The sequence below is a fragment of the Peromyscus leucopus genome, chromosome 20, assembly GCF_004664715.2.
Source record: "Peromyscus leucopus breed LL Stock chromosome 20, UCI_PerLeu_2.1, whole genome shotgun sequence".
In the NCBI taxonomy this organism is placed as follows: Eukaryota; Metazoa; Chordata; class Mammalia; order Rodentia; family Cricetidae; genus Peromyscus; species Peromyscus leucopus.
Genome location: NC_051080.1, coordinates 38258405 through 38285602, shown reverse-complemented (window position 1 = coordinate 38285602; position 27198 = coordinate 38258405). Strand labels below are relative to the sequence as shown.

The window sequence follows — 27198 nt, the reverse complement described above, 5'->3', positions numbered from 1 at the left end:
TGTCTGTCTGTGTGTGTGCCTGTGCACGATGGCATTTGTGTGGAGATCTTAGGACAGCTCTCCTTCATCATTCGAGTTCCAGGCATGAAACTCAGCTTGTCAGGCTTGGCAGCAAGTGCCAGTCCCCAAGGTGCATTTCTTTTCTTCCCCTTACCCTCATCCTTCTAGTGTTGAACTCTAGGGCTCCTCCTATCTAAACTTCAAAAGTAGTGAACCCTTGTGCACATATGAAAACACATTTCTGAATAATATGTGAGTTAGAGGAAATCATAATGAAACTAAAGTATTTAGAACTGAGTAATATTATAGTGCATATTAAAACTTGTGGATGTGCAGAATCACTGAATGAAATTGAATACCTAAACAAGTGGAAAGAGATGCTGTGTTTGTGGTTTGAAAGACTTAATATAGCACTCTCCATGCAGCTTCATAGACTCAGAGCAATTCCTACCAAAGTTCCAGCTTGTTCTTTGCAAAAATTAGAGGACAGATGCCAAAACAGTCATGAAAAGTAAGAATAAAGTTGGACTACTCCTTCCACTCTCAAGTGCTACAAGACTGCAGCCCTCAAGAGGCCACCGACACAGGAATACAGATCCACGGAGTAAAGCTGAGAATCTAAAAACCTCCAGAATTCAGTTGATTTTTTGCAAGGCTCCTGGACTCTGAGGAAACAGTAGTCTCTTCCGTAAATGGCAGAGGTATAACTGGGTGTCTACGTGCAGAAGAATTACAAACATTCACACCTACTTTGGCCATACACAAAAATTAACAAAAAATTAACCTCAGACCTAAGTGTTAGTGCAGGGGCCACAGGGAAGCACACAACTCTTAAATAAGACAGAAATGTAAATCTTTTTTTAATTTTTTAATTATTACTATTTTATGTATATGGGTGTTCTGCTTGCGTGTATGTCTGTGTACACTTGCATGCCTGGTGGCAGAGGCAGGAGGATCCAAGTGTTAGAGACCAGCTTAAGTTGAATAGCAAGACTTTGTTCCTTCCCCCCTCTTCCCTCCAAAAGAAAACAGGTTTGGGGCCAGCAAGATGGCTCAGCAGATAAAAGCACTTGCTGTCAAGCCTCACAGCCTGAGTTTCATCCCTAGAAATCACGCCGTGGAAAACCAACTCCTGCAAGTTGTATTGTCATGTGTTCCTTGTTTTTTTTTTTTTTTTTTTTTTTTTTTGGTTTGTTTCTTTTTGTTTTTGTTTTCCAAGACAGGGTTCCTCTGTGTAGCTTTGGTGCCTATCCTGGAACTCACTTTGTAGACCAGGCTGGCATCGAATTCAGAGATCTGCCTGCCTCTGCCTCCTGAGTCCTGGGATTAAAGGCATGTGCCACCACCACCTGGCTGTCAAGTGTTCCTTGTAAGAAGAAATGTCTTTTAAAAGAAAGAAAATAGTTTTCTCTGTCCCAACTTCTAGAAAGACCCTGGAGACATTGAGGGTTCTCCAGATTATTCCTTGAGAGTTGCTAGAGTATATTATTCTCATATTCCAATGTGTCCCCGTCTGGCCTGGGGCTTGCTAAATAGCCAGGCTGATCCCTAAGTCATCACCTCCCTCCTCAGCCTCCTAAGTGCTACAACGATAAGCAGGAGTCAGTCATTACACTGAGCTCTCCCATCTTTCTTAAAAATTGTTTTTAGCCAGGCGTGATGGCCCACATCTTTAATCCCAGCACTCAGGAGGCAGAGGCAGGCAGATCTCTGAGTTTGAGGCCAGCCACATCTACAGAGCAAGTTCTAGGGTAGCAAAGGCTACACAGAGAAACCTTGTCTCAGAAAACAACAACTAAAAACAAAACAAACAAACACCTGAGACAGGGCCTTGCTGTTAAGTTGTGCAGGGTAGCCTCAAATTCATGATCCCTCTACCTCTGACTCCAGAGTGATGGGTGTTACGAATTATTGCTCAGGGGGACCCCTGAGGGTATCCCACACATGCAAGGAAGCATGCTGGGCAGATGCAGCTGCGGGATGGGCAGATGCACACCATGTGGGCATGGTGGCGGTGGCCAGTAATTCACAACCCTGACGCTGCATCCATGTGGAGAGTTTATTATAATAGAGAGATGAAGGAAAGAGATGATAGGAAAGAGAAAGACAGAAAGAAAGAGAGAAGAAGGGGAGGAGGTTTTCCTTTGAAGTTCTTATGTCAGGACTCAGGGCAGTGCCAAGGGGTGGGCTTTCAAGGGGTGGATCAGCATATTAACCATGGGACTACAAGTATGCACCACTATGCCTAACTATAAATACTTTTTTGAAAAATGAGAGAGAGCTTAGGGATGTGGCTCAGGTGGGAGAGTGACTGTCTAGTGCCAAAGACCTGCTTCAGGCGGGGTTCAGGTCCCAGAGAGGATGGGGGGTATGGGGGAGATGTGTCCTGAGGGGTGAATTGAGATGTCTGCCAGCGGTGGTCATCCCAGTCCCCCCCTTCCCCCAACCCCCCCCCCCGCCCCAGACAGGTAGTTTTGATACCTGTCCTGGATCTCGCTCTGTAGACCAGGCTGGCCTTGAACTCACAGAGATCTGGCTCTGCCTCCCAACTGCTGGGATTAAAGGTGTGCGCCACCGTCACCCGGCTCAGCAGTGGTTTTTGAAAAGAGATTCTACATTTTATACTCTAGAGTTGTAGAAAGGAATAAATGGGAGAAAGGGGGCATGTGACCTGGGCTGTGGCTTGAGATCTGGGGTTGAGGAATCTAGCATTGACCTTGACAGTAGACACCTGTCATATGTTAATGGAAGGGCCACAAGTTCCTCTTGCCAGAGATAAGGAGAATGACTGCTTTAGCAAGCAGGAGATTTCCTCAAGCCCCCGAGGGAATGGAGGCCCTTATCCAAATGCCTGATCTTGGGAAAAGGACTTCTGAAGAGCAGACACCATACTACATTTTAAGATTAGTTTTCATTCCTCAAGGTGATAGGCACTGAGCTGTTCCCTAATTGTGTCCCTCAGTCTTACTATATGGGCCTGTTTCTCTTATGCTACCAAAGGGGAAGGTCCTGAAGTCTTACTCTTTTCCCATTATTCTGTACCATTCTGATTTCTCTATACTTATTAACTGAACTCTTGTCCTTAATGGCCTCAGACTCTGGATCTGGATTGTAGGCATTTCATTCTTCGGATCAGGTGTGTCTAGTAAATCTCTAACTTTCCTGTTCTTGGTGTAATTAGGCACAATGGGATTCCTGGTTCCAAGGTGGTGGACTTTTTTTTTCCCAAAGAATTATTTTGTTTAGAGAGGCTATAATTGTACACATTTTCATCCTTTACCAAAGCCCACACAAAATTTCTCAAATGGATTGTCTCTGAAAACAAAACAAAACAACAACAAAATTCCCAAAGGGAAAGGCATAATAGTGAGAATCATTAAAAATGGAAGTAAAAGGGTGCTGGAGAATTGTGATTCGAAAAGTCGGAATGCTGGAACTTTGTCAAGCAGCAATGGTTGCCATGCAGGTCCACACCAGCCTAGCATACATAAAGTTCTAGGTTGGATCCTCAACCTTATGTAAACTGTATAAACATCCCAGCACCAAAGAATGGATGCAGGAAGGTCAGGAGTTCAAGGTCATCCTCAGCTACACAGAGAGATCAGGCCAGTCAGTCTAAAAAAAAGTGAGAGAGATGGAGAAATGGTTCAGTCGTTAAGAACACCGGCTGCTCTGCCAGAGGACCAGGGTTCAATTCCCATCACCCACATGGCAGCTCAAAACCACCTGTAACTCCAGTTCCAGGGGATCAGAATCCTCTTCTGGCTTCTACAGGCACAAGGCATGTATGAGGTAGACAGATACACATTCAGGCAAAACACCCTACATATAAGACAGTTTTTTTTTTTCTTTAAGACAGGGTTAGAACAAATTATCTTGAACGAATTGTATTTTTTTTTTTTCCAAGACAGGGTTTCTCTGTGTAGCTTTGCGCCTTTCCTGGGACTCACTTGGTAGCCCAGGCTGGCCTCGAACTCACAGAGATCCGCCTGCCTCTGCTTCCCGAGTGCTGGGATTAAAGGTGTGCGCCACCACCACCACCACCACCACCACCACCACCACCACCACCGCCCGGCTTGAACGAATTGTATTGGTGTATGATTTGGGAAATGGAAGCCCTTTTTAATTCCCTCCCGTCCCCATTTCTAGTTACAGCTAAATCCCAGCACTGTGGAGCAGAAGCAGGGCAGGTGGATCAAAACAAAAACAAACAAACCCAAAAGACTAACCCCGAAAAAAGAAAGAGCTGGGTGCAGTGTCCTGTGATCCCGGCATTCAGGAGGCACAGACTGGCAGATCAAAATTACTGAGTTCAAGGCTAGCCTGGTCTACATAGGGAATTCCAGACCAGCCAAGAGCTACATAATGAGACCTTGTCTAAAAAAATAAGCAAATAAAAGTAAGTCATATGTGTGAGGCTGGGGAGATGGCTCAGTGGTTAAGAACATTTGCTGCTCTTCCAGAGGACCAGAGTTTGGTTCCCAGAACCCACACTGAGCAGCTCACAACCACCTACAGTCCAGCCCTGGGGGGCTTGGTGGGCACCCACACACATGTTACATATACTCACAGACTGACAAATAGAAAAGGAAAAAAAGGGCTGACGGGATGGCAGAGTGGGGAAAAGCACTTAATGTCTGGCCTGATGACCTGTGTTCCATTCTAGTGTAAGGAAAAAACCAGCTCCCTCAAATTAGTCGTCCTTTGACCTCCATTCATGTGCCACACACAATAAATAAATGAAATACTTTAAAAAAATAAAGAGAAGTTGTCTGTGTGTTTGGCCGGGAGTGTGCTCTTTGACTGTGAACAGGGCTTGAGGAGCAAGAGTGCTTCCATCCTGCTTCTGCCGCTCTGCCTTTGGGCTGACCCTGGCTGCTGGCCCCAGGCTCCTCGCTCTCCAGTGAAGGGGCCCCCAGGCTTCAAGTGCCAATGCAGTATAGGAATTTACTGTTCCCCCAACGCAGAATGTTGTAATTCAAAACGGTTTGGGTGGAAGAATGTGGTCTCTGAAATAGATTTCTCTGGAAATAGATTCTTGTAAATTGTAATTATTGTCTGCAATAGCACTCCCACTCAGATAGCTAGAATCCTGTGGGCTCAGTAGGTTTATTTTATGTCTGTCTGGCACAGCAGCATGGCACATCAGGGCTGCTCTGTCGTTTGCGTCTTCTCGTTTTGTGCAAGTGAACAAATTGTTCTCAGGAAAAGATGAACGTATTTAGAGGAATTTAATTCAGATTCTGAAAACCATGTGTTTGCGTAACTTGGTCTAAGGCGTGCATATAAAATAAATATTTTGTTGCAGGTGACAGTGCATGTGAAAAACAGCCCTCTGTGTTTGCTTGATGAAGAAGCAAGTACGGCAGGTCCCCAGTGTGTAAAATACCTGTGTCCCAAATTTAGATGCAGTAGTGGTTAAGTGTGAACTTTGAAGAGGCTGCCAGATTTGAGTTCTGATCTTGCTAGGTAGGGAAACTGCTAACCCTCTCTAGCTGGTTTCCTATCTGTAAAATGGACAGGATGGCAGTCCCTATTATGTCAGGCTGACGGGACTAATTTTGTAATTGAGGTGTAGTGAGGTGTAGTGCACATAACAACGTTAATTTTAAAATGTGCACTTCAGTGGTATTTAGTACATTGAGAATGTTGTACCATCACTACTTTTGTCTTTTTTTTTCTTTTTTTTTTTTGTTTTGGTGTAGCCCTGGCTATCTTGGAACCCTCTCTGTAGACCAGGCTGGCCTCAAACTCAGAATCTGCCTGCTTCTGATTCTTGAGTGCTGTAATTTAAAGGCGTGCACTACCACGCCCAGCCACTGCCTCTGTCTTTTTTTTTTTTTTTTTTTTTTTTTTTTTGGTTTTTCGAGACAGGGTTTCTCTGTGTAGCTTTGCGCCTTTTCCTGGAACTTAATTGGTAGCCCAGGCTGGCCTCGAACTCACAGAGATCCGCCTGCCTCTGCCTCCCGAGTGCTGGGATTAAAGGCGTGCGCCACCACCGCCCGGCTTCACTGCCTCTGTCTTATGCTGAAACATGAGTGTAGTGTACATACACATGATGAAATTTACCCATCCATGAGGAATGAGCAGTTGACACACACTCCTTAGTGTGGGAAAAGAAATGGGAGTGGGTTACATGATTCTTCTTATAGGAATTACCCAGAATGTGTATGTCAGTAGACGGAAAACATATTTGTGGCGGCCAGAGGCTGAGTAGAGGGGGAAATGGAAAGTACTTGCGTATGAATTGTATTCTTTGGTTTTACTTTTGTTTTGAAATATAGTCTCATGTTCTAGGCTGGCTTTGAGCTTCCTAAATGGTTAAAGATGATCTTGAACTTCTCTCCTGCCTCTGCCAAGTACTGGGCATAACCTGGGCATAACCGTGTACCATGCCCAGGTTATGCGGAACTGACAAGTCAAGTCCAGGGTTTTGTGCCTTTCAGGCAGGCACACTGCCAGCTGAACTACAGCCTCAGGCCTGAATATGTATTCCAGAATGGCTAGTTTTAGACTATATGAATTTTTTTAAATTTATTTATTATGTATACAGAAGAGGGTGCCAGATCTCATTATAGATGGTTGTGAGCCACCATGTGGGTGCTGGGAATTGAACTCAGGACCTCTAGAAGTGCAGCCGGTGTTCTTAACCTCTGAGCCATCTCTCCAGCCCTAGACTATATGAATTTTACCTCACTTCAAAAGCAAAACAATAACTGGTGATGGTTTAATTCCTGCACTTGGCAGGTGGCAGAGGCAAGTGGATCCCTAAGTTCAAGGCCAGCCTACTCTACTGAGAGTTCCAGGACAGGCAGGACTACACAGAAAAATCCTATCTCAAAAACAAAACAAAGCAAAATAAAAAAGTTCCTGAAGACTTAAAGTAGAAGAACCTGCTTAACCCTGTGGCTGTCTAATCTGTAGCCCTCCAGGGTTGTTTTTTTAACTTTCTAGTCTATTGAGATAAGCGGGAGAAGGGTGTTTGTTATATTTTATTCAACATTTCTAGGTTTGGGGCAGCACATTGTCTAAGACACTGTATTGCTATAATTAGAAACCCATATCTCAAGTTTCAAGCCTCACATTCATGTTTCTAACAAAGAATAGGGGGTAGCCGGGCGGTGGTGGCACATACCTTTAATCCCAGCACTTGCAAGGCAGAGGCTGGCAGATCTCTGTGAGTTCGAGGCCAGCCTGGTCTACAAAGCAAGATTCAAGGCACCAAAACTACACAGAGAAACCCTGTCTCAAAACAAACAAACAAAAAACCTAAAGGATAGAGGGAATTTGTGTGTGTGTGTGTGTGTGTGTGTGTGTGTGTGTGTGTGTATGTGTGTGTGTGTGTGTGTGCGCGCATCCTCTCCTTTACTGGAGTAAAACCTATGAGCTTTGGGTTCCTATTCATTTACTGCTGCTGGCCCACAGGGATTATGACAAGTAAGGCTGGGACTGGCAGACTAGCTTTCTGTGCCACTTCCATATCCCAAGTCACCTTAGGGAAGTCTAGAAGCCCATATTCAGGTATTACCTGGGACTGGTATTCCCTGGTTGCTGTTGTTATGATGTTCAACTCATCAACCTGAAAGGCACCCCAGGGCTCCCTCTACTTCCCAGTGCTGTGGAATAATCTTTCTGAACACTGTGAAAATGTGTTGCTCTCATTGTTAATAAAAAGCTCATTGGCTGATAGCTAGGCAGGACTTTTGGGGCAGAGAGAATGCTGGGTAGAAGGACAGAGTCTGAAGAGTCAGAAGCAGACACAAAGAGAAGCAAGGTGAACGTGCCATGTTGAAAGAAGGTACCGCCATGTGGCAGAAATACGGGTTTCATGTGGTAGATAAGATCACTGAAACATGAGTGTAGTGTACATACACATGATGGAATTTACTCATCCATGAGAAGGAATGAGCAATTGACACACACTACTGAGAGGAAAATCACATGGAAGATAAGAAATATGGGTTAATTTAAAATTTAAGAGTTAGCTAGTAATCAGCCTGAGCTATCAGCTGAGCATTTATAATTAAGTCTCTATGTGGTTATTTGGGAACTGGTGGCGGACAGAAAAGTCCACCTACATCCCAGGATTTGTTCCCACCATCCTGTTGGATCTGTTCTCTGTTGCTGCTGTAACAAATGGTACCGTGCTTAGGGGCTTAAAACCACACCTGTTTATCATCTGTGAGTTAGGCTAGTGCAGGTTTACTGAGATCAATCAAGACATTAGAAGAGCTGTGTTCCTTTTTGAAGACTCTAGGGTAAAAACAATTTCCTGACTTTGACCACTTACCAGAAGCTGCCCACCATCCTTGACTGAAGTTAGCAGTACAAGTCCTTCTCACCTTGTGTTGTTCGCTCCCACTTACTCTTCTGTTCTGCTTTTTTTTTAGCGCTGGGAATAGAATCAGCTGTTTTAAGGTCAGCTTATTAATAAACTACATAAATGTGACATTTTTACAGGTAGTAGGAGTTAGGACAGCCACTAGGAAGAAACCCTACTTCAACCTTTGTTCTCCACATGCATGCATAAACACACACACACACACACACACACACTCATTAGTCTTTAGGACAAGGTCTTGCCATGTAGCCTTGGCTGTTCTGGAACTTGCTATGTAAACCATGCTGGTCTTGAACTTGTAGAGATCTGCCTGTCTCTACCTTCTGAATTTTGGAATTAAAGATGTGTGCCACCATGCCTGGCTTAGAATATATTTTTAAATTATTGACTATTTTGATTTTGGGCAGTATCAGAGGGCTTATAGTAGCAAATGACCTGAGGGGAAAATTCTATTTATCTGTTGTCTTCAAATCTTTGTTTCTTTTTCAATATCAGAGAAACAGAAGAAAATTCTTCTGGAAAATTAAATTCTCCTTTTTAACTATCTAATAATAGAAGTCTGATTATTCATAATCCCAATAGATTAAAGTACTTCGTTTATTTGGTAAGAATTTAATTTAACTTAATGAGTTTTGGATCATTTAAAAGGTGCAGTCTGAGGCTAGAGAGATGGCTCAGTGGTTAAGAACACTGGCTACTGTTGCAGAGGACCTGAGTTCAATTCCCATCAGCCACATGGCACCTCATAATCATCTGAACTCCATACCTGGGGAACCTGACATTTTCTTCCAGCCTCCACTGTGCACCATGCATGCAAATAATGCACAGACCTACATGCAAATAAAACACCTATACATGTAAAATAAATGAAAAAATTTAAAAGCCACATTTTTTTTTTTTAAAGTTGTGGCCCGTGTGTAAGTTAGTGTAATGGCTAAAGTCCTTTTTCAACTCTGCAGGGAAGTGTGACTGCCATGACAGTGTTCTTTCCCTTGGATACCGCCAGACTCCGACTTCAGGGTGAGTACTGATCACACTCCTGGTCTTCTGACGTCGGGACACAGACATTCTCCAGTACATACTGCACCAAGATAAGAATACTCTGTTTGCATAACCACTGTCTTCTGCTTGCTTGTTTTGTGACAGGGTTATAGATAACCTGTGCTGGCTTCAAACTCACTCTAGAGCCTAAGCATGAACTCCTGCCTCCACCTCTAAAGTTTGTGCATTATAGGTATACACCACTGCACCTGACTTAAATATTGGATCCCTCCCCCACTTCTCTTTCCGTGCTAGGGGTTGAACCTAGAGCTTTGTGCAAGCAGCTAGTGCTCAGCCACTGGGTATGTCCTCCCTCCAGTATTGTTAACGGAAAAAGAGAGTCAGTCACCTGTAGAAAATGCCACAGTGGGAGTTAGTTACCAGATGTGCAGTCAGAAAAGCCTGAATACTAAGTGGACAGGAACAGTTTCTATTATAAACTAATGACTACTTAAGAAACATATTCTTCTGGGCTGGAGAGATGGCTCAGCAGTTAAGAGCACTGACTGTTCTTCCAGAGGTCCTGAGTTCAGTTCCCAGCACCCACATGACAGCTCACAACTGTCTGTAACTCCAGTTCCAGGGGATCTGATACACCCATACAGACATACGTGCAGGCAAAACACCAATGCACATAAAATAAAATAAATAAATTATTAAAAATAGAAAGAAACATTCTTCAATACCAAGGCTTTGCAGTCTTTTACAACAGAAAAGGCTGGCCTGAAGGGTTAAGTCCAGGGGACCCCGGGGCAGGAGAATTTCCTCACACTAAAATGATTACATACAGCTCATTTACTCATGCCAGTACACCAAGACACCTCCCTTCTGAAATCCGTGTCACTGATTTTTTTTTTTTTTTTTTTTTTTTTTTTTTTTTTTTGAGACAGGGTTTCTCTGTGTAGCTTTGCGCCTTTCCTGGAGCTCACTTGGTAGCCCAGGCTGGCCTCGAACTCACAGAGATCCGCCTGGCTCTGCCTCCCGAGTGCTGGGATTAAAGGCGTGCGCCACCACGCCCGGCCCGTGTCACTGATTTTACCATATAACAAGCCCACACTTGAAAAAGTTGTTTTTTTCTTAGCAGTTATTTAAAAAAAAAAAAAAAAAAGATGTTTCAAAGGCAGGTGGGAAATGTACTTTCAATATGCTGTACATGTAATAGATGTCTGCATTAGGGCAGTGTGCTGCCTGATGGATGAGGGGGCAGTAAAATCCGGACTGCACTCACACACCTGCCAAGCACGTTCAAGCAGGATTGACCTTGGAAACAAAGATGTCCTAAGAGAGTCAGCCCCTGTCTGCCAGTGATGGCGCACACCTTTAATCCCAGCACTCAGGAGGCAGAGGCAGGTGGATCTGAGTTGGAGTCCAGCCTGGTCTAACACCCCATGGCTTTTGTTTTATAGTAGATGGTCAGACTCAGGTCTTACGTGTGCTAGGCAAGTGCTCCACCCCGAGCTCTGTTTCCAGGATGACTTTTGAGGCTTAAACTGGACATTTTTAAAGGAATGAGACTTTCTAAAAAGAGGAAGGAGACTGGGAAACAGTGGAAACATACACCCGCTGTCCTTGCTAGTCTAGACATGTGCTCCTAACCTATCTCTAGCACTACAGGATTTTGCACTTTGCTGTAATTCTTTCTCCTATTTTTTTTCAAACTTGAAATTATTAGCATTATTGTTGTTGTTATGGTTATTATCACTTTGGTTGTTGTTGTTATTCTTATTATCATCATCATTTTGGTTTTTTGAGACAGGGTTTCTCTGTGTAGCTCTGGCTATCCTGCAACTCATTATGTAGACGAGGCTGGTCTTGAACTGATCCACCTGCCTCTCCCTCCCAAATGCTGGGATTAAAGGCATGCGCCAACACACCTGTCTCAACTTGAAATTATAAACTGATGCCACAACTTGCATAAAGACAGTTTGAAAACTAGCTCAGAGGTTAAACATTTTGTGACTACTGCTTGCAGTTAGAATTTTTAGGTAGGTAGTTACATAATTCACAAAGTAAAACACATAGGAAGGAGTGCTGTACAGGGAAACCTCCACTTCCTCTTCACCCCTCTTCACTGCAGTTAACACTGACTGACTTTGGGTTGTTTCTTTGGTGTCTTCATTGCTAGGAAAGGTGTGTGTGTGTGTCTTAGTTTTTAAAATTAATTATATGTATGCTGTGCATCTGGGGATATGTGCACGTGAGTGCAGATGGCCTCAGAAGCCAGACCTGTTGGAATCCCTGGAGTTACACGTGGTTGTGAATCACCTTACATGCTGAGAATCATGCCCAGGTCCTCTACAAGAGCAGTACAAGCTCTTAACTGCCGAGCCATCTCTCCAGCCCCAAGATTTCTTGATTTGGACATCCTTCAGAATGGCAGGCGTAGGGTGGGATCTGTGTACATACCTGCAGTCACAGGAGCTGTACTGAGACCTTGTTTTAGAGAGGGAGGAAGGAAGAAAGAATGAGAGAGGCAGAGCAAAGCAAAAAAGAATGTTTGCAGAGTCTAGAGTACAGTGTGTATAGGGGTGAAGCCTGAGACAGTGTCAGCCAGCTTTTCCTGGTTTTCAGACTCTATGGAATAACAAGCAAGTAATGTAGGTTCTGAATTTTCCACCTTACTCACACAAAAAGCTTACTTTGTTCCAGATCATGCATTTTGACAATTACTTTTTAGGTTTTATTTGATGTATATGGGTGTTTTGCCCAATGTGTATCTGTGTACCACATGCATGCCTGGTGTCCACAGAGACCATAAAAGGTAGCACTGGAGTTAATTGAACCCAGGGTCTTCTGGAAGAGCAGCAGTGCTGTTAACTGCTGACTCGTCTCTCCAGCCCTCCAGACTTCCCATCTTGAGCCTGGCAGTGTATTTCTCTTCATCTAGTCTTCCAGTTGTCAGGTAGTCTGGTGTGGATGCACCATAACCTGCATACCCTTGCCCTGTTGTGGAAGAATTCTTGGGTTGTTCTATTTTTTTGTTATTTTGTTCTTACAAATGTGATGTAAGAATAGATTTGTTCATAGGCCATTTTGTTTCTGTAAATTTTATGGGATTTCTTCTGAATCAAGGGTAAATGTATGTGTGATTTTGAGTAAATGCCAGATTGCTTTTATTAGGGGCTGACTAACTTGCCATTTCATAAGATATACTGGTACCAATTTTAATTCTGAGGAAATTGGTTCATTTCCATATTTTTTTGTTTTCAGATTAATTTTCTAGTATGGGCAGGAAATTTGAAGTTAATTGAAGTGGATATTAGTTTCAGAGATAATGCACAAAAATGAGAATGTTGTCCTTCTGGGATTTTTTTTTTTTTTTTTTTTTTAAGGTTGGGAAGCAACACAAAGCCAGAACTCTTGGAACTTGAGGGGTTTTTTTTGTTTGCTTTTGATCTTTGTTTTGTTTTCTTTTTTGGTTTTTCAAGACAGTGTTTCTCTGTGCAGTTTTGGTGCCTTGAACTAATGGAGATGCTCCTGACTCTGCTGGGATTAAAGGTGTGCACCACCACCACCTGGCTTGAAACTTGAGTTTTAATCCTGACTTTGCTTTTGTTTTCCTGGCCTTTTTTATAAAAGGAAGAGAGTAGGGGCTGGAGAGATGGCTCAGAGGTTAAAATTAAGAGCATTTGTAGCTCTAGCAAAGGACCTGGGTTCAATTCCCAGAACCCTTATGGTGGTTCACAAACATTTGTAACTCCAGTTCTAGTTTATCTAACACTCTCTTTTGACTTCCCTGGGCACCAGGCACACATGTAATGCACATATACATGCAGGTAAAATACTCATACATAGAAAATAAAATAAATCTTTTTTTTTTTTTTTTTTTAAGATAGGGTTTCTCTGTGTAGCTTTGTGCCTTTCCTGGAACTCACTTTGTAGACCAGGCTGGCCTCAAACTCAGAGATCCACAGTAAACTTTTTGAAAAAAACAGAAGGCAACCTATTTCCTGTTTTATAAGGTGTGGGAATAAAAGTGAGAACATGCATGTTTTAAGAAGACGCTGGAGAGCTGACTCAACAGCTAAGAGCATTTACTGATTTTCCAGAGGATCCAAGTTTGGTTCCCAGCACCCACATTATGAGGTTCATAGTTGCCTGTGTCTCCAGGATCCAGGGGCTCTGATGCCCTCTGTCCTCCAAGGTTTCCTGTGTACATGTGGTACACATAAAGTCACAGAGGCACACATACGTAGAAAGGGAGGGAGGGAAGAGGGGAAAGAAGGACAGATGGAGACTGTATAGAGCTAGAGAAATGGCTTAGTGTTTAAGAACATGTACTGATCTTTCATAGGACCCAAGTTCAGTTCCTAGTGACTCCAATTCCAGGAGATCCTACACCCTTTTCTGGCCTCCAAGGGCACCTGTACTCATGTGCACACACTAATACAAAGGCACACATACATATAATTTAAAATAAAATAAATATTTTAAGAAAGAGCACTGGAGCCAGGTGGTGGTGGCACATGCCTTTAATCCCAGCAATCAGGAGGCAGGGGCAGGTGGGTCTCTGAGTTCGAGGCCAGTCTGGTCTACAAAGTAAGTTCCAGGACAGCCAAGGCTACACAAGAAAACTTGTCTAAAAAAAAAAAAAAGGAAGGAAGGAAGGAAGAGCACTATAATAACCCCAGAAATAGCATTTCTGCTTTACTGTGGAATGAGGGTTTAAATTAAAAATATAAATAACAGATGAAACCCAAGGAATTTACTCTGGGGAAGTAAGCCATGGCCAGACACACTGGAGGATCTGAGGCAAGTGAGATTTTGTGCAGGTGGAGTGATAACATTTTAGTGAAACTTGCTGATGCTAGAAATAATGATTCTCTTCATTCTTACAGTTGATGAGAAAAGAAAGTCAAAAACTACGCATGCAGTGCTCCTGGAGATTATTAAGGAAGAAGGCCTGTGAGTACCCATTTCACAACTCTCTTAGACTGGCTTCTTAGGAGACTCACATGTCAGGACTCAAAAGTCCCTGCTTATAGGCTTATAGTATTGAGAGTTTGTAATTGCCTGACATATAGAAGCATATCTGTTTGTAATTCCTTACAGATCTGTTAGTTATTGGATCCTTATTTTTAGATTTATTTCTGTGTATGAATATTTTGCTTGCATGCTGGCAACCAAACCCAGGTCTTCTGCAAGAATAACAAATGCCCTTAGCTGCTGAGTCATCCCTAGCCCCCAGCATTTGATTTTTTGATTATGGAGCCTTTTAGAAAATTTAATGTATAACAAAACAACGGTATTGTTGCTTAGGAGTTGAGGATTTAGCTCACTATGTTTGCCTAGTCTTTATGGGGCCTAGTTTAAATGCCAGTAGCACACATTACACAACACATACAATTCACATTACACACACATATACACCACATAAGAAACACACATACAATTCACATTACATACACATATACACCACATAAGAAACACACATACACACACACACACACACACACACACACACACACACACACACACAGAGTGATATATTGTGTACCCTAATAAAATTTGCCTGAAGATCAGAGAGATAAAGGAACAAGCCATAGCCACCACCTCTTACCTCACCAACTCCTCAGCCTGAAAAGCCTCAGCCAATAGGCCCCTAGGCAAATGACCTTCCTCAGCCGAAAAGGCTTTAGTTCCTGTTTCCTCACGCCTTATATACCTTTCTCCACCCACCATATTACTTACTTACTATTGCTGGGATTGAAGTCATGTGACTTCCCACATACTGGAATTAAAGGTGTGAGATCTCAAGTGCTGGCATTAAAGATGTTTGTCACCACTGCCTGGCTGTGTTTCTCTCCTAGACTGAGTCAATCTCATGTAGTCCAGGGTGGCTTTGAACTCACAGAGATCCATCCGGATCCAAGATGGATCTCTGTGTCCCAAGTGCTAGGATTAAAGGTGTGTGCCACCACTGCCTGGCTTCTGTGTTTAATCTAGTGTCTTGTTCTGTTCTCTGATCTTCAGGCAAATTTTATTAGGGTACACAATACACACACACACACACACACACACACACACACACACACACACACACATCTCACATAAGATGCACACATATACACCATATAAGACATACACAAACCACACAAGACACACAAATACTCTCTCTCAGTTTATTCCTATCAGTTGCATCCAGACAGATTGCATTATTTTTTTTTAATTTCTTTGAATTTGTATTTTGAAATAATTTCAGAGTTGCAAACAATTTCAAAACTAAAATTGGTACAAAGAGTACCACTGTATGCTTTACTTTTTTGGTTTTTGTTTTGTTTTGTTTTCAAAGACAGGGTTTCTCCGTGTAGTTTTACATGCCTTTCCTAGAACTCACTCTGTAGACCAGGCTGGCCTCGAACTGCTTTACATTTTTATTGACCATTTTTCTACTATGTTACCAATTATGCTCACACTTGCCCTCCCTATGCTTCTATCACACACTTGCATATCACACACAGTTTTTTCAGTTATTTAAATATCAGTTACATGCATCAAAACATTTTAACCTCTATGCCAATGATACTTTAAAATAATATATTCTCCCCTCCATTTTCAATTTTTTTCCCCTTGAGATAGAGTCTGTGTAGCCCTGGCAATCCTGGAACTTGCTATGTTGACTTTGAACTCACAGAGATCCACCTACCTCTGCCTCCGTAGTGCTGAGATTAAAGATGTGAGTTTTAATTCTTGTTTTACATTTGCCTCATGGTTAGATTGGGTTTTCATTCTTGGTAAGAATAATGAGTGCCTAGGTAGCACAATGGTGCATGCCTGTAGTTCTTGCTCTACATGAGGCTGGGGAAGAATTGCTTAAGACAGGAGTTCAGGGTCAGGCTGGACAGCATGATGAAACATCTTCCTCCCTCCTTCCCTCCTCTCCCACTCCTTCTCTCCCTCTCCCTCCCTCTTTCTCCCTTTTTTCCTCTCTCTCCCTCTCTCCCCCTCTCTTCCTCTCTTCTCTTTTCCTCTCCCCTGCCCTCCATTCCCCTCCCCTCTCCTTTCCTCTCCTCTCCTCTCTCTGTTTTCCCTTCTCTTTTCTTTCCTCACCTCTTTCTCTCTCTCTTGCTCTCCCCTCCCCATCTTTCTCTGGCCTCATATTGTCCACATGCTTTCTGACATGTGATTTGGCTACTTCCTGTGTGACCATGTCTCTTTTCCTGCAACTCTAAGCCCCCATGGAGAGAACCTCTTAAGGTCCTGCAGATGCACTCTTCTCAAACCTTGAGACTGTCTGTGTAGACCAGACTTCCTGGGCTTCATATTAGTTACTTTTCTCAATTCTGTGACCAAGTGCCTAACTAGAACCAAGTTAAGGGAAGGAGAGTTTATTCTGACTTACAAGTGAAGACAGTTTTATAGTCCATCACAATAGGGCAGGCATGCCAGCTGATCACATTGCCTCCACAGGAAGTGGGACTGGGCTGTCAAACCTCAAGTCCTGTCCCCAGTGACTAGTCCCTCTTGCAAGGCTCTGCCTCTTGTAGACGTTCCAGGGAGAGGGATTGGCACCAGGCATTCAGATATGTGAGCCTATTGGGGATCGGTTTACATTCGAACCTTGACAAGCTTTTCTGGCAATTTCCTATGGCTTTTGTCCATGACCTTTACTTTGCTTATTGTGTTTTTTTCCATAGTCTGGCACCATACCGAGGGTGGTTTCCAGTTATTTCCAGTCTCTGCTGCTCCAATTTTGTCTATTTCTACACTTTTAATAGCCTCAAAGCAATATGGGTCAAAGGTCAACGTTCTTCTACAGGAAAAGATCTGGTGGTTGGATTTGTTGCAGGTAACAAGGTTTTCTAGGTATAAAATATTTTTATATTTTAATATTGATCTGTGCTTCATATATCCTCTAAGAGATTCTTTTAGCACCCAGTGGTGCTGTAGGGAATATGGCCAGTTTTTCTGACGTGTTTTCTTAATGTGATAAAAGTACATGGCATAAAATTTGCCAGTGTAACCATTTTAAGGTAAGTTAGTCATGTGAAGTATGTTTGCATTTTAAAACTGACACCAGAATGAACTGATGTTCATTTTACAAACCTCATACCCCCTAAGTAAATTCCCCATCTCTCCTTCCTCAGCACCTGGTAGCCATCATTCATTCTACTTTCTGCCTTTAAAGATTTGACTACATTTGATGCTGCATATAAGTGAAGTCATACAGTATTTGTCTTTAGTGATGGGCTAATTTCACTTAGTGGTATCCCCAAGGTTCACCCACATTGTAGCATTTGACATATGTTTCCCTATTGTATCTAGATAATATTCTGTTGTAGGAATACATCACATTGTGTGTATCTTTTCATCTGCTGTTATGAATAGTGCTTCATGAACATGGGGGTGGATAACTCTTTGGGAACTCCTCTCAAATGTGTTGACAGAGTTTCTCTGTGTCTTGGCAGAGACTTATTATTATTAATTATAAATGCTTGGCTGATAGGTTAGGCTTGTCTCTAGCCAGCTCTTACAACTTAAATTAACCCATTTCTATTAATCTACCTGCTGCCCATGGCTTTTACCTCTCCTGCATGTCCTGCTTCCTTTCTATCTGGCTGGTGACTCCTCTCACTCTGCCCTTCTTCCCAGCATTCTCTCTGCCCCCAAAATCCTGCCTAGCTACTGGCCTGTTAGCTCTTTATTAACAATTAGAGCAATACATATTTACAGTGCACAAAGATTGCTCCACAGCATGTTCCCCTTTTTGTCTAATTAGAAAGGAAGGTTTTAACTTTAACATAGTAAAATTATAGCACAAACAGTTATTATGTAAGAATTACAGTTACAATATCCAGTCCATTTGTATTTGGCAAAATTAGAGAAAATGTTATTTATCTTATCTTTGTAATTCTAAAGTTTTATACCCAATTTACCTTTTATCATAACTAAGGAAGATGTTAACTATGACTATTATTTAGTCTTCAACTCCATCAAAGACCCCAGAGGGTGAAGTGTTACCTTAACAACAGGGACATCTGGCTGTCTGAACAGTCACCCAAAGTTCTTCTGTAATGTTGGGGCATCCATTTTTGGCCTTCAGGCCTAGTATATCTGACAGACATTTTTGAGAAGCAGGGAATTTTCACAGACTGTCCTTCCTTGTCTGGCAAAGTTTGGCAGTCGGGTTTTTTTACATCCTGCTGGTCCAGTTTGGACAATATACTGTCAGCAATTGAGGCCAGGGCAGTTTCTTTTCCCAGATGGCTAGCTTTTGCCATAAAGAAGGCAAACTCTCTTCAGAGTTTCTTCAATGCCCATTTTCTTTTCTGAAGTAAGTTGGTGCTGCCAGGAGCAGACATGTCTCACTGTCAAGAAAAGTCTTATGTTATTAAAACATTTAAAATGCCATATTCTGTAGGTCTTTGAAGTGTTTGAAGACCTATTCATCTAAATACATCTGTGTATGACCTTGAAAACATACCTAACATAACTATAAGTTTGACTATTATAGGTGACTATTAATTTGTATTTCTCAATTATATATTACACTTTAAAATGAGCTGTATAAACACCATACCCTAAAGAAGAGTAGAAACATAATACAGTATAACAAAATTAACTTTAAATTTGCATCAATAAACCAAAACCCATATCAATGTAAAATATTTTGAGATTAATAGTTGTTTTTTTGGATTAAAGTACATTCAATAATCTATCCTTTTATCATTATTTCCATATCATATTCCCCTCTTTTTCCTTTAGAAAGAGATCTTTGAATTTAACTCTTTTTTTTTTTTTTTTTGGTTTTTCGAGACAGGGTTTCTCTGTGTAGCTTTGCGCCTTTTCCTGGAACTCACTTGGTAGCCCAGGCTGGCCTTGAACTCACAGAGATCCGCCTGCCTCTGCCTCCCGAGTACTGGGATTAAAGGCGTGTGCCGCCGCCGCCGCCGCCGCCGCCGCCGCCGCCGCCGCCGCCGCCGCCGCCGCCGCCGCCGCCGCCGCCACCACCCGGCTCGAATTTAATTCTTTTGTTTAGCCTTTTTTTTTTTTTTTCTTTTTTTACTATGACAATAACAACTTGTAACCAACCCCCCTTAAATGATAACAAACATCCATAATTTATCTTTTGGAAATGTGGATGTTGTTTTTTCAAGATTGCTTCCTGTTGTCTGGAGGTGCTGGCATCAGGATAATGGTTAAGTCTTGGCTGGAGTAGTCTGTAAGACTGGATCATCTCAGCCAGCAGCCTTGAAGCTCTTCTGGATGCAGAACTCACAAACTGTTAACAGAGGCATTCTGAGATGTTGGATCACCTGAGCCATCTGTTTTTATTGGTGTTTGGCCCCTTGTTCAGAAAAATACATAAACTTTTAAAGGTAACATACATTATAGGTATGCAATATGTGGTGTACAAGTCAGTTTTATGTTTGAGCAGATAAAATATACATTACGTGTTTTGTAGTTTTTCTAGGTTTATTTCTTTATGTTTGTAGCCAGGATTTTTAGGGGGGCGGTCTTCCTTGATCAAACCTGATCCATATCAACCTAGAATGAATTCACAGCCTCTCATTTCCTATGGAAATGAAAGCATAACCTCTTCCCCAAGTAACATGTCTTTTGATTTCCATTTTGACATCAAAACAATTTTAAAATATGTAGGTTGATTTAATTTAGCAGTTTTCATAACCCAGTGTATCTTAGCAGCTGTCTGTAGATGAACAGTCTTATTAAATAAGAATCACGGGCCAATTGTAGAGTTAAAAGCTCAAGAGGTCAGAGCAATAGCTAAGAGCTAAAATCCCTTTCTTACCTTTCACTTCTGCTGCTGTTCTTCCCCTCAGAAAGAGCCTACTTCCTGTGTGTCTGTCCTTTTATTGACACTCTGTTCTGCTTTCTCATTGGTTGTAAACCCAACCACATGACCGCCTCATCACTGCCTGTCTGTACAGACCTCCAGGTCTTCTAAGTTTGGTATTGAGATTAAAGGTGTATGTCTCCATGCTGGCTGTATCCTTGAATACACAGAGATCTGCCTAGCTCTGCCTCCCAAGTGCTGAGATTAAAGGCATGCGCCACCACTGCCCAGCTTCTGCTATGGCTTGCTATTAGCTCTGACCCCCAGGCAACTTTATTTATTAACATACAAATAAAATCACATTTCAGTACAAATAAAATATCACGGGGTTGGGGATTTAGCTCAGTGGTAGAGTGCTTGCCTAGCAAGCGCAAGGCTCTGGGTTCAGTCCTCAGCTCTGAATTTAAAAAAAAAAAAAAAAAAAGATAAAATATCACCATAGCTGTCATTTCTTTATTAGCAATCGAAATCTAAAGACAACACAGTAACATATGGAATTCACATTCACTGTATATTTTCTATCTTTACGTGGCTTATACATTTTTTAATCTATTCCTTTCTTAAAGACTTTATTAAACTATTTTTTAATCTATGACTGTCTCTACTATTTCTCTTTCTCTTCCAAGCCTTTGTATATTTTTTAAGCACATTATTACCCGTTTAGAAGTTTTTTTCATGTGGATCTGCCTTTACTAAGGATTTGTAACCCTTTTTGTCTACATGAGCAAAACCCCAAACCTGCCATGTAGCACGCTGGCAGCTAAAGCCTGCAGGCAGCAACTGGAAATGCTTCTCTGAACTGCAGCCAGGGATAGGAGACATGAGAGTAGGAAGCCAAGTTTGGCTCCGTTTTTGTGTGTTTAGAAGCTATTTTAAGCTTTCTCAGGCCTTATGTAGATGTGGGTGTCCCACATATGGGTGCCACTTGTAGTCATTAGGGGACCCTGAAAATTTTTCGAGATAAAGATCAAGTCCTGGGAGGGCTAGCTTTTGTCCAGTCTCAGTGTGATGTGAAAGTACAGGGCTTATCTGAAATCCTGACTGGAGTAGTCTACCAGACTGGACCATCTTAGCAAACCACTTTGAAGTTGTCCTGAGCAGTTTGTAGTCCAAAGGTGATATTTGGATGGTGTTTGTTAGCTTAGTGGCATTACCACATTCTAGGTGGAGTCATCATTCATGGGGCCCCATCATTCTTTTGGAGACTTCAAAGGTTGCTGTTAGGAATGGTCACAGTTCACTGCAGAAAACTTAAAACATTTTAAATGCCATATGCAGCAGATCTCGGAGATGTTATAGGACCATAATCTATTAAATACATCTGGGGTACACAAGCCTTAATTCCTTGTTACCTGCTTCAGGCTCAAGCCCAAAATCATGTACAGGAAACTAGATAAAGCTTATTTCTAGAATTAGTTAGTACTCTTATATGATCATTAATATCATGACAGAAAGTTTTATATATATATATATATATATATATATATATATATATATAATAAATTTTGAGATATCTGTACCTTAAAAAAAGTTTTAAAGAGTTGAAATAAAACCGAAGTAATATGAGATTAGTGCAATGTAATAGTCCCTTAATTTTGGTTTTCTTCTGTCCCATACTAGGTGACTCTTCTGACATGAGGCAGACTTTGGATTTTCCTCTAACAAGCATGCTTAGGTTTAGAGAAGGAGAGAGCCATGCTCCAACTCCAAAGCTAGCTTTAAATTTTAATTCAGTTGGGACTACAAAAAGATCATTTGCCCTTATGTATTTTTAGAGAACAGCAGAAACAAACATTGGAGAAGATTTATGAATTTTTTTCTGTTGGAAATGTGTTATACCATTAAGCGAATGGGCTCTTTTTCTTGCATTTTCTCTGGATGTTTTGTCCTCTTCTTCAAATGTCTTATTTGTCCAGTGGTCTTCAGAGTCTTTAGTTGGTTGCTTTTATTCTCCTGGAAAGACAAAAAACAAATGAACAAACAAACAAACAAACCAAAAACCCTGCCCCAACTCCAACTCTGGGACGTTTCCCTTTTTGGCAGGTTATGTCTGAGCAAATGAAAGACATTTGTTAGTTTTATAAGTTATTTTAGATCGGATGGCCATGTAGTTTGATGAACTTTCGCCTCTCCTAATCAAGAGGTCTGTCTTGTTCGAATCTAATTTTTATCAATCTTGATGGTATCTGTAACTTTTCTTCTCCTGTGGAAACAAAAGCAAAACCTCTTCCCCAATGTAACACATATCCTGGTTTCCATTCTGAGGTCAGCACATCTTTAAAGTACACAGGCTAATTTAATTCAGTTTTTTTCTATTCAATGTCTCTCCAGAGCTGTCATTCCTTTCTCATTAGCATTTAAAAAATGTAAAGTTAATAAAGCATTGTGCAATGGATCTCCGGGGGTCTTTATTATCCCTTTCTGTTTATTAAGCATATCTTTTAAAATGTGATTAGATCTTTCTATAACTGCTTGTTCTGTAGGATTATATGGTAGATTTGTAATATGCTTTGTATTGTAATATGCAAAAAAGTTTTTATTTTACTAGAGACATATACTGGAGTATTGTCAGTCTTAATTTGTATAGGTATCCCCATGATGGCCATAGCTTCTTTTTTTTGTTGTTGTTTTTTTGGTTTTGGTTTTTTGAGACAAAGTTTCTCTGTGTAGTTTTGGTGCCTGTCCTGGATCTCACTCTGTAGACCAGGCTGGCCTCAAACTCAGAGATCCGCCTGGCTCTGCCTCCGGAGTGCTGGGATTAAAGGCGTGGCCACCACTGGCTTCTTTTTTCGAGACAGGTTTTCTCTGTATAACAGTCCTGGCTGTCTTGGAACTCACTTTGTAGACTAGGCTGGCCTCAAACTCACTGAAATCCACCTGCCTCTGCCTCCCAAGTGCTGGGCCGTAACTTATAAATGTGAATCAACCTTTTCAGAACTCAAAGGAGTTGCCTGTAGGTGGAGTTTTCCTATCCCGACTGCCCGATCCCAAACAAACACACAGAAACTTATATGAATTGCAAATGCTCAGCTGATAACTCAGGCTTATTACTAACTAGCTCTTACAACTTAAATTAACCCATTTTTTTAATTTATGTTTTATCAGGTGGTTCATGGCTTTGTTACTTTTTTTTTTTTTTTTTTAATATGTCCTGCTTGCTTGGCGGCTGGCTGGCATCTCTCTGGACTCTGCCCTCCTTCCCATCATTCTCAGTTTGGCTTTCCCACCTAATTTCCTGCCCAGCTACCGGCCTGTCAGCTTTTTATTAACCAATGAGAGTAATACATATTCATAGTGTAGAAAAGGATTGTTCCACAGCAGTTGCCCATTGAAATCCTAAATAAGTAGAAGGAAATCAGAGTTAAAACTAGACTGTCAACCAAATGGAGTTGACATCCAACAGCACTTTCTTCTATCACCTAATGGGACAGTCTCCAGGATAGTCCACAGATTAAGTCACAAAACAAGTTTCAATATATACAGAAAATTGAAATCTCAGAATGTGTGTCCTCTGCCCATTATGCAATATAACTAAATTTACAAATTGTACAAATACATGAAAACTAAGCAACAGACAAAAAAAAAAAAAGAAAGAAAGAAAGAAAGAAAGAAAGAAAGAAAAAGAAAAAAGAAAGAAAGAAAGAAAGGAAGAAAGAAAGAAAAAGAAAAAAAGAAAGAAGGAAGGAAAGAAATCCTGAATAAGTATCTATGGTATGCTGCACATATTTTAATTTTCTAAGCGCCACAAAATGAAATGTGTCCATTTGCCAAATTTCATTTATTTTGATTACCCTTTGGGTTACTTCTTGTGGGTAGTGGAATTTGGCTATACAAAGAACAAGTAGGACATTTCCTTGGCTTGTTACCAAGTGATAGAAAAATCTTTCTTCAAATCTTTTCTATTAACATGGTGGTTCTTATGAAATTCTGAGGCTTCTGGTACATTTCCTACCAATAGCTGATCAGTTAAATCATTACCTTGTGCTACAGGGTCTGGTAGGCCTATATGGGATCTGATAAGTATTTTATATATAAGGGATGATTTCCATTCCTGATTATTTCTTGTAATTGAATAAATAACAAAGTTAATTCTGAATCATCTGAAATAAATTCAATGGTTTCAATATGTAAAACAACTTTTTCTGCATACTGAGAGTCAGTAACTATACTAAGAGGTTCTGGAAAATCTAATAACACCATGAGAATAGCATTCTGGGTTTTTAATTGAATCATAAGGGCTTTGAGCCACTTATTTTTTTCCTGATTTATAACCTACCTTTTCTGATTTATTTGCATCAGTATAGAATAGAGGGGATCCAGAAATTGATGTTCCCCCTACAACGTGAGGAAAGATCCAGTTAGATCTCTTTATAAACTGAAGACTCTTGCTTTGAGGATATTCATTGCTAATCTCTTCCTAAAAATTACTGCAAGTTCTTTGCCAATGTTCATTTTCTGTCCATAATGAGGCAAATTCAGCATTAGGAAAAGATACTACAATTTCTGCTGGGTCTATTCCTGTTTATTGACGAGTCTCAATTTTCCTTTCAGAATCAATTCAGAAACCTTTCTATATAGGTCTTTAAGTTTTTACTCTGTTTGTGTGCTAAAAATATCCATTCTAAGATGTTATCTTCTCTCTGCATAAGAATTTCTGCCAGAGAATGTGTAGAAGGTAAAATAACCAGAATGGAATCAAGCTCTAGATCCAAACAATCTACATGTGCATGTTGTAATTTCTATTCTACTAAAGCCAATTCTCTCTCAGCAGTAGCTGCTAATTTTCTGGGGCTATTTAAATCCTTGTCACCATCTAAGGTTTGAAATAAATTACTTAGTTCTTAAGTTGTTAATCTAGTTGTGAGCCATATCCAGTTAATATCTCTCAGCAATTTTTGAAGATCATTAAGAGTTCATAATTGGGGCTGGAGAAGTGGCTCAGTGGTTAAGAGCACTGACGTCCTGAGTTCAATTCCCATCTACCCTATGGTGGCTCACAACCATCTGTAATGGGATCCAATTCCCGCTTCTGGTGTGTATGAAGACAGGTTATTTATGTACATAAAATAAAAAAAATATTTTAAAAAAGAGTTCATACTTGATCTCTCCTGATTTGTGCTTTCTGCAGTTGAATTTTTTGTAAGCCTATCTTACCTACTATCCTAGGTAATTAATAGAATCTCCTCTTTGTATTTTCTCAGGAGCTATTTGTAGTCCCCAACAAGGCAAATTTTTCTTTACTTCTTCAAACATTTTTTTTTAAGGAATCTGTGTCTGAACCAGCTAGTAAGATAACATCCATATAATGGTAAATTATAAATTGAGGGAACTGTTCACAAATTATTTCTAATGGCTGTTGTACAAAATCTTGACACAAGGTGGAGCTGTTTAACATCCCTTATAGAAGAATATTCCGCTGATACCTTTTAAGAGGCTGAGAATTATTATAAGTAGGCACTGTGAAGGCAAATTTTTCTATCTTGTTCTTGTAAAAGTATAGTAAAAAAAAGGCAGTCTTTTAAGTCAATCACTGTAGTGGATCATCCTTTAGGTAATAAAGAAGGCAAGGGAATTCCAGGCTGTAAAGAGCCCATTGGCTGATTTACTTATGGCTCTTAAATTTTTATGTTAACATTTTCCATTTTTCTGATTTCTTTTCTTTCTTCCTTCCTTCCTTCCTTCCTTTCTTTCTTTTCTTTTTTTTTTTTAATTTTTGGAGACAGGGTTTCTCTGTATAGCCCTGGCTGTCTGGGAACTCACTCTGTAGACCAGGCTATCCTAAAACTCACAGAGCTCCTCCTGCCTCCTGAGTGCTGGGATTAAAGGCATGTGGCACCACCACCCAGCTTCCTGATTTCTTTTTAATGACAAATATAGGAGAATTCCAAGGTCTGTTTGATTCTTCATTATGTTGAGCATCTAACTGTTCCTGTACCAGCTGTAGTTTTTCTGATGTCAAAGGCCATTGTTCCACCCAGACAGGTTTGTCAGTTAACTATTTTAAAGGCAGGGCTGTTGGTACCTTTGAAAGACCACCAGCTGTCTGTGACAGTTCTTGATAATACCTTTTAATATTTCTCTCAAAAGCATTCTTTAGCTAAAGTTTTCCTGCCTTGCCCACAGTCAGGACAAATATTACCCGCCAGTCCCACAGCCGCTCAGACCCAACCAAATAAACACAGAGACTTATATTGCTTACAAACTGTATGGCCGTGGCAGGCTTCTTGCTAACTGTTCTTATAGCTTAAATTAATCCATTCCCATAAATCTATACCTTGCCACGTGGCTCATGGCTTACCAGCATCTTCACGTGCTGCTTGTTGTGGTGGCTGGCAATGTCTCTCTCTGCCTTCCTGTTCCCTCAATTCTCCTCTTTATTAGTCCCGCCTATACTTCCTGCCTGGCCACTGGCCAGTGTTTTATTTATTGACCAATCAGAGCAATTTAACATACAGACCATCCCAGAGCAGCATTCTTTATTTTATAGTTTGTTTCTGAGATTGGGGGAATGTTAATTTGTGTTTTCTATTGCTGCAGCAAATCACATCTCCATAAATTCATTTCTATGTTAGCTACATATGGTTTTAATTTTCCTATCTCCTTCTGGCCCTATGTACTCAATCCATCTTTCACTTTATTTTACCTGAGATACAATTCCAATCCCAAGGAGCTGAACATTTACTTTCTTAAGAGGCCAAGGTTTTGGTGAAATTGTTGTTACATCTATACTTGTACCCTCAACTTCAGTGTTATTTATATGTATTTTTAGCTTTGGTTTTTGATCATTTATAGCAGTTTGCCAAAATACTTGTTTTCTGGTCTCTTCTGAATTTTTTTATTATATCTATAGAAGTTATTATGTCTTCGATCACATCCAAAGCAGTGTGGTTTTAACAATAGGTATTAATTAAGTCTTTTGATTGCTCTGTGGATGACTTTCTCTGATGCTGACAGGGAATGATTGAGCCATATTTGATATTGGGGCCAGCAGGAGGCCTCTCAGGGTGTTTCCTGATCA

The 27198-nt window shown here is 40.9% G+C and overlaps 1 protein-coding gene across 2 annotated transcripts in view; it reads left to right on the top strand.

Annotated features, from left to right (window-relative positions):
- The window catches only part of Slc25a17 (solute carrier family 25 member 17), a 51756-nt gene that overhangs the window by 7043 nt on the left and 17515 nt on the right, over positions 1 to 27198 (top strand). For both annotated transcript variants that reach the window (XM_037197689.1, XM_028871206.2), the window contains exons 2-4: positions 9301 to 9361; positions 14221 to 14287; positions 17020 to 17171. In XM_037197689.1, the coding sequence (XP_037053584.1) occupies positions 9301 to 9361; positions 14221 to 14287; positions 17020 to 17171 (280 nt within the window). The remainder of the gene's footprint in view (positions 1 to 9300; positions 9362 to 14220; positions 14288 to 17019; positions 17172 to 27198) is intronic.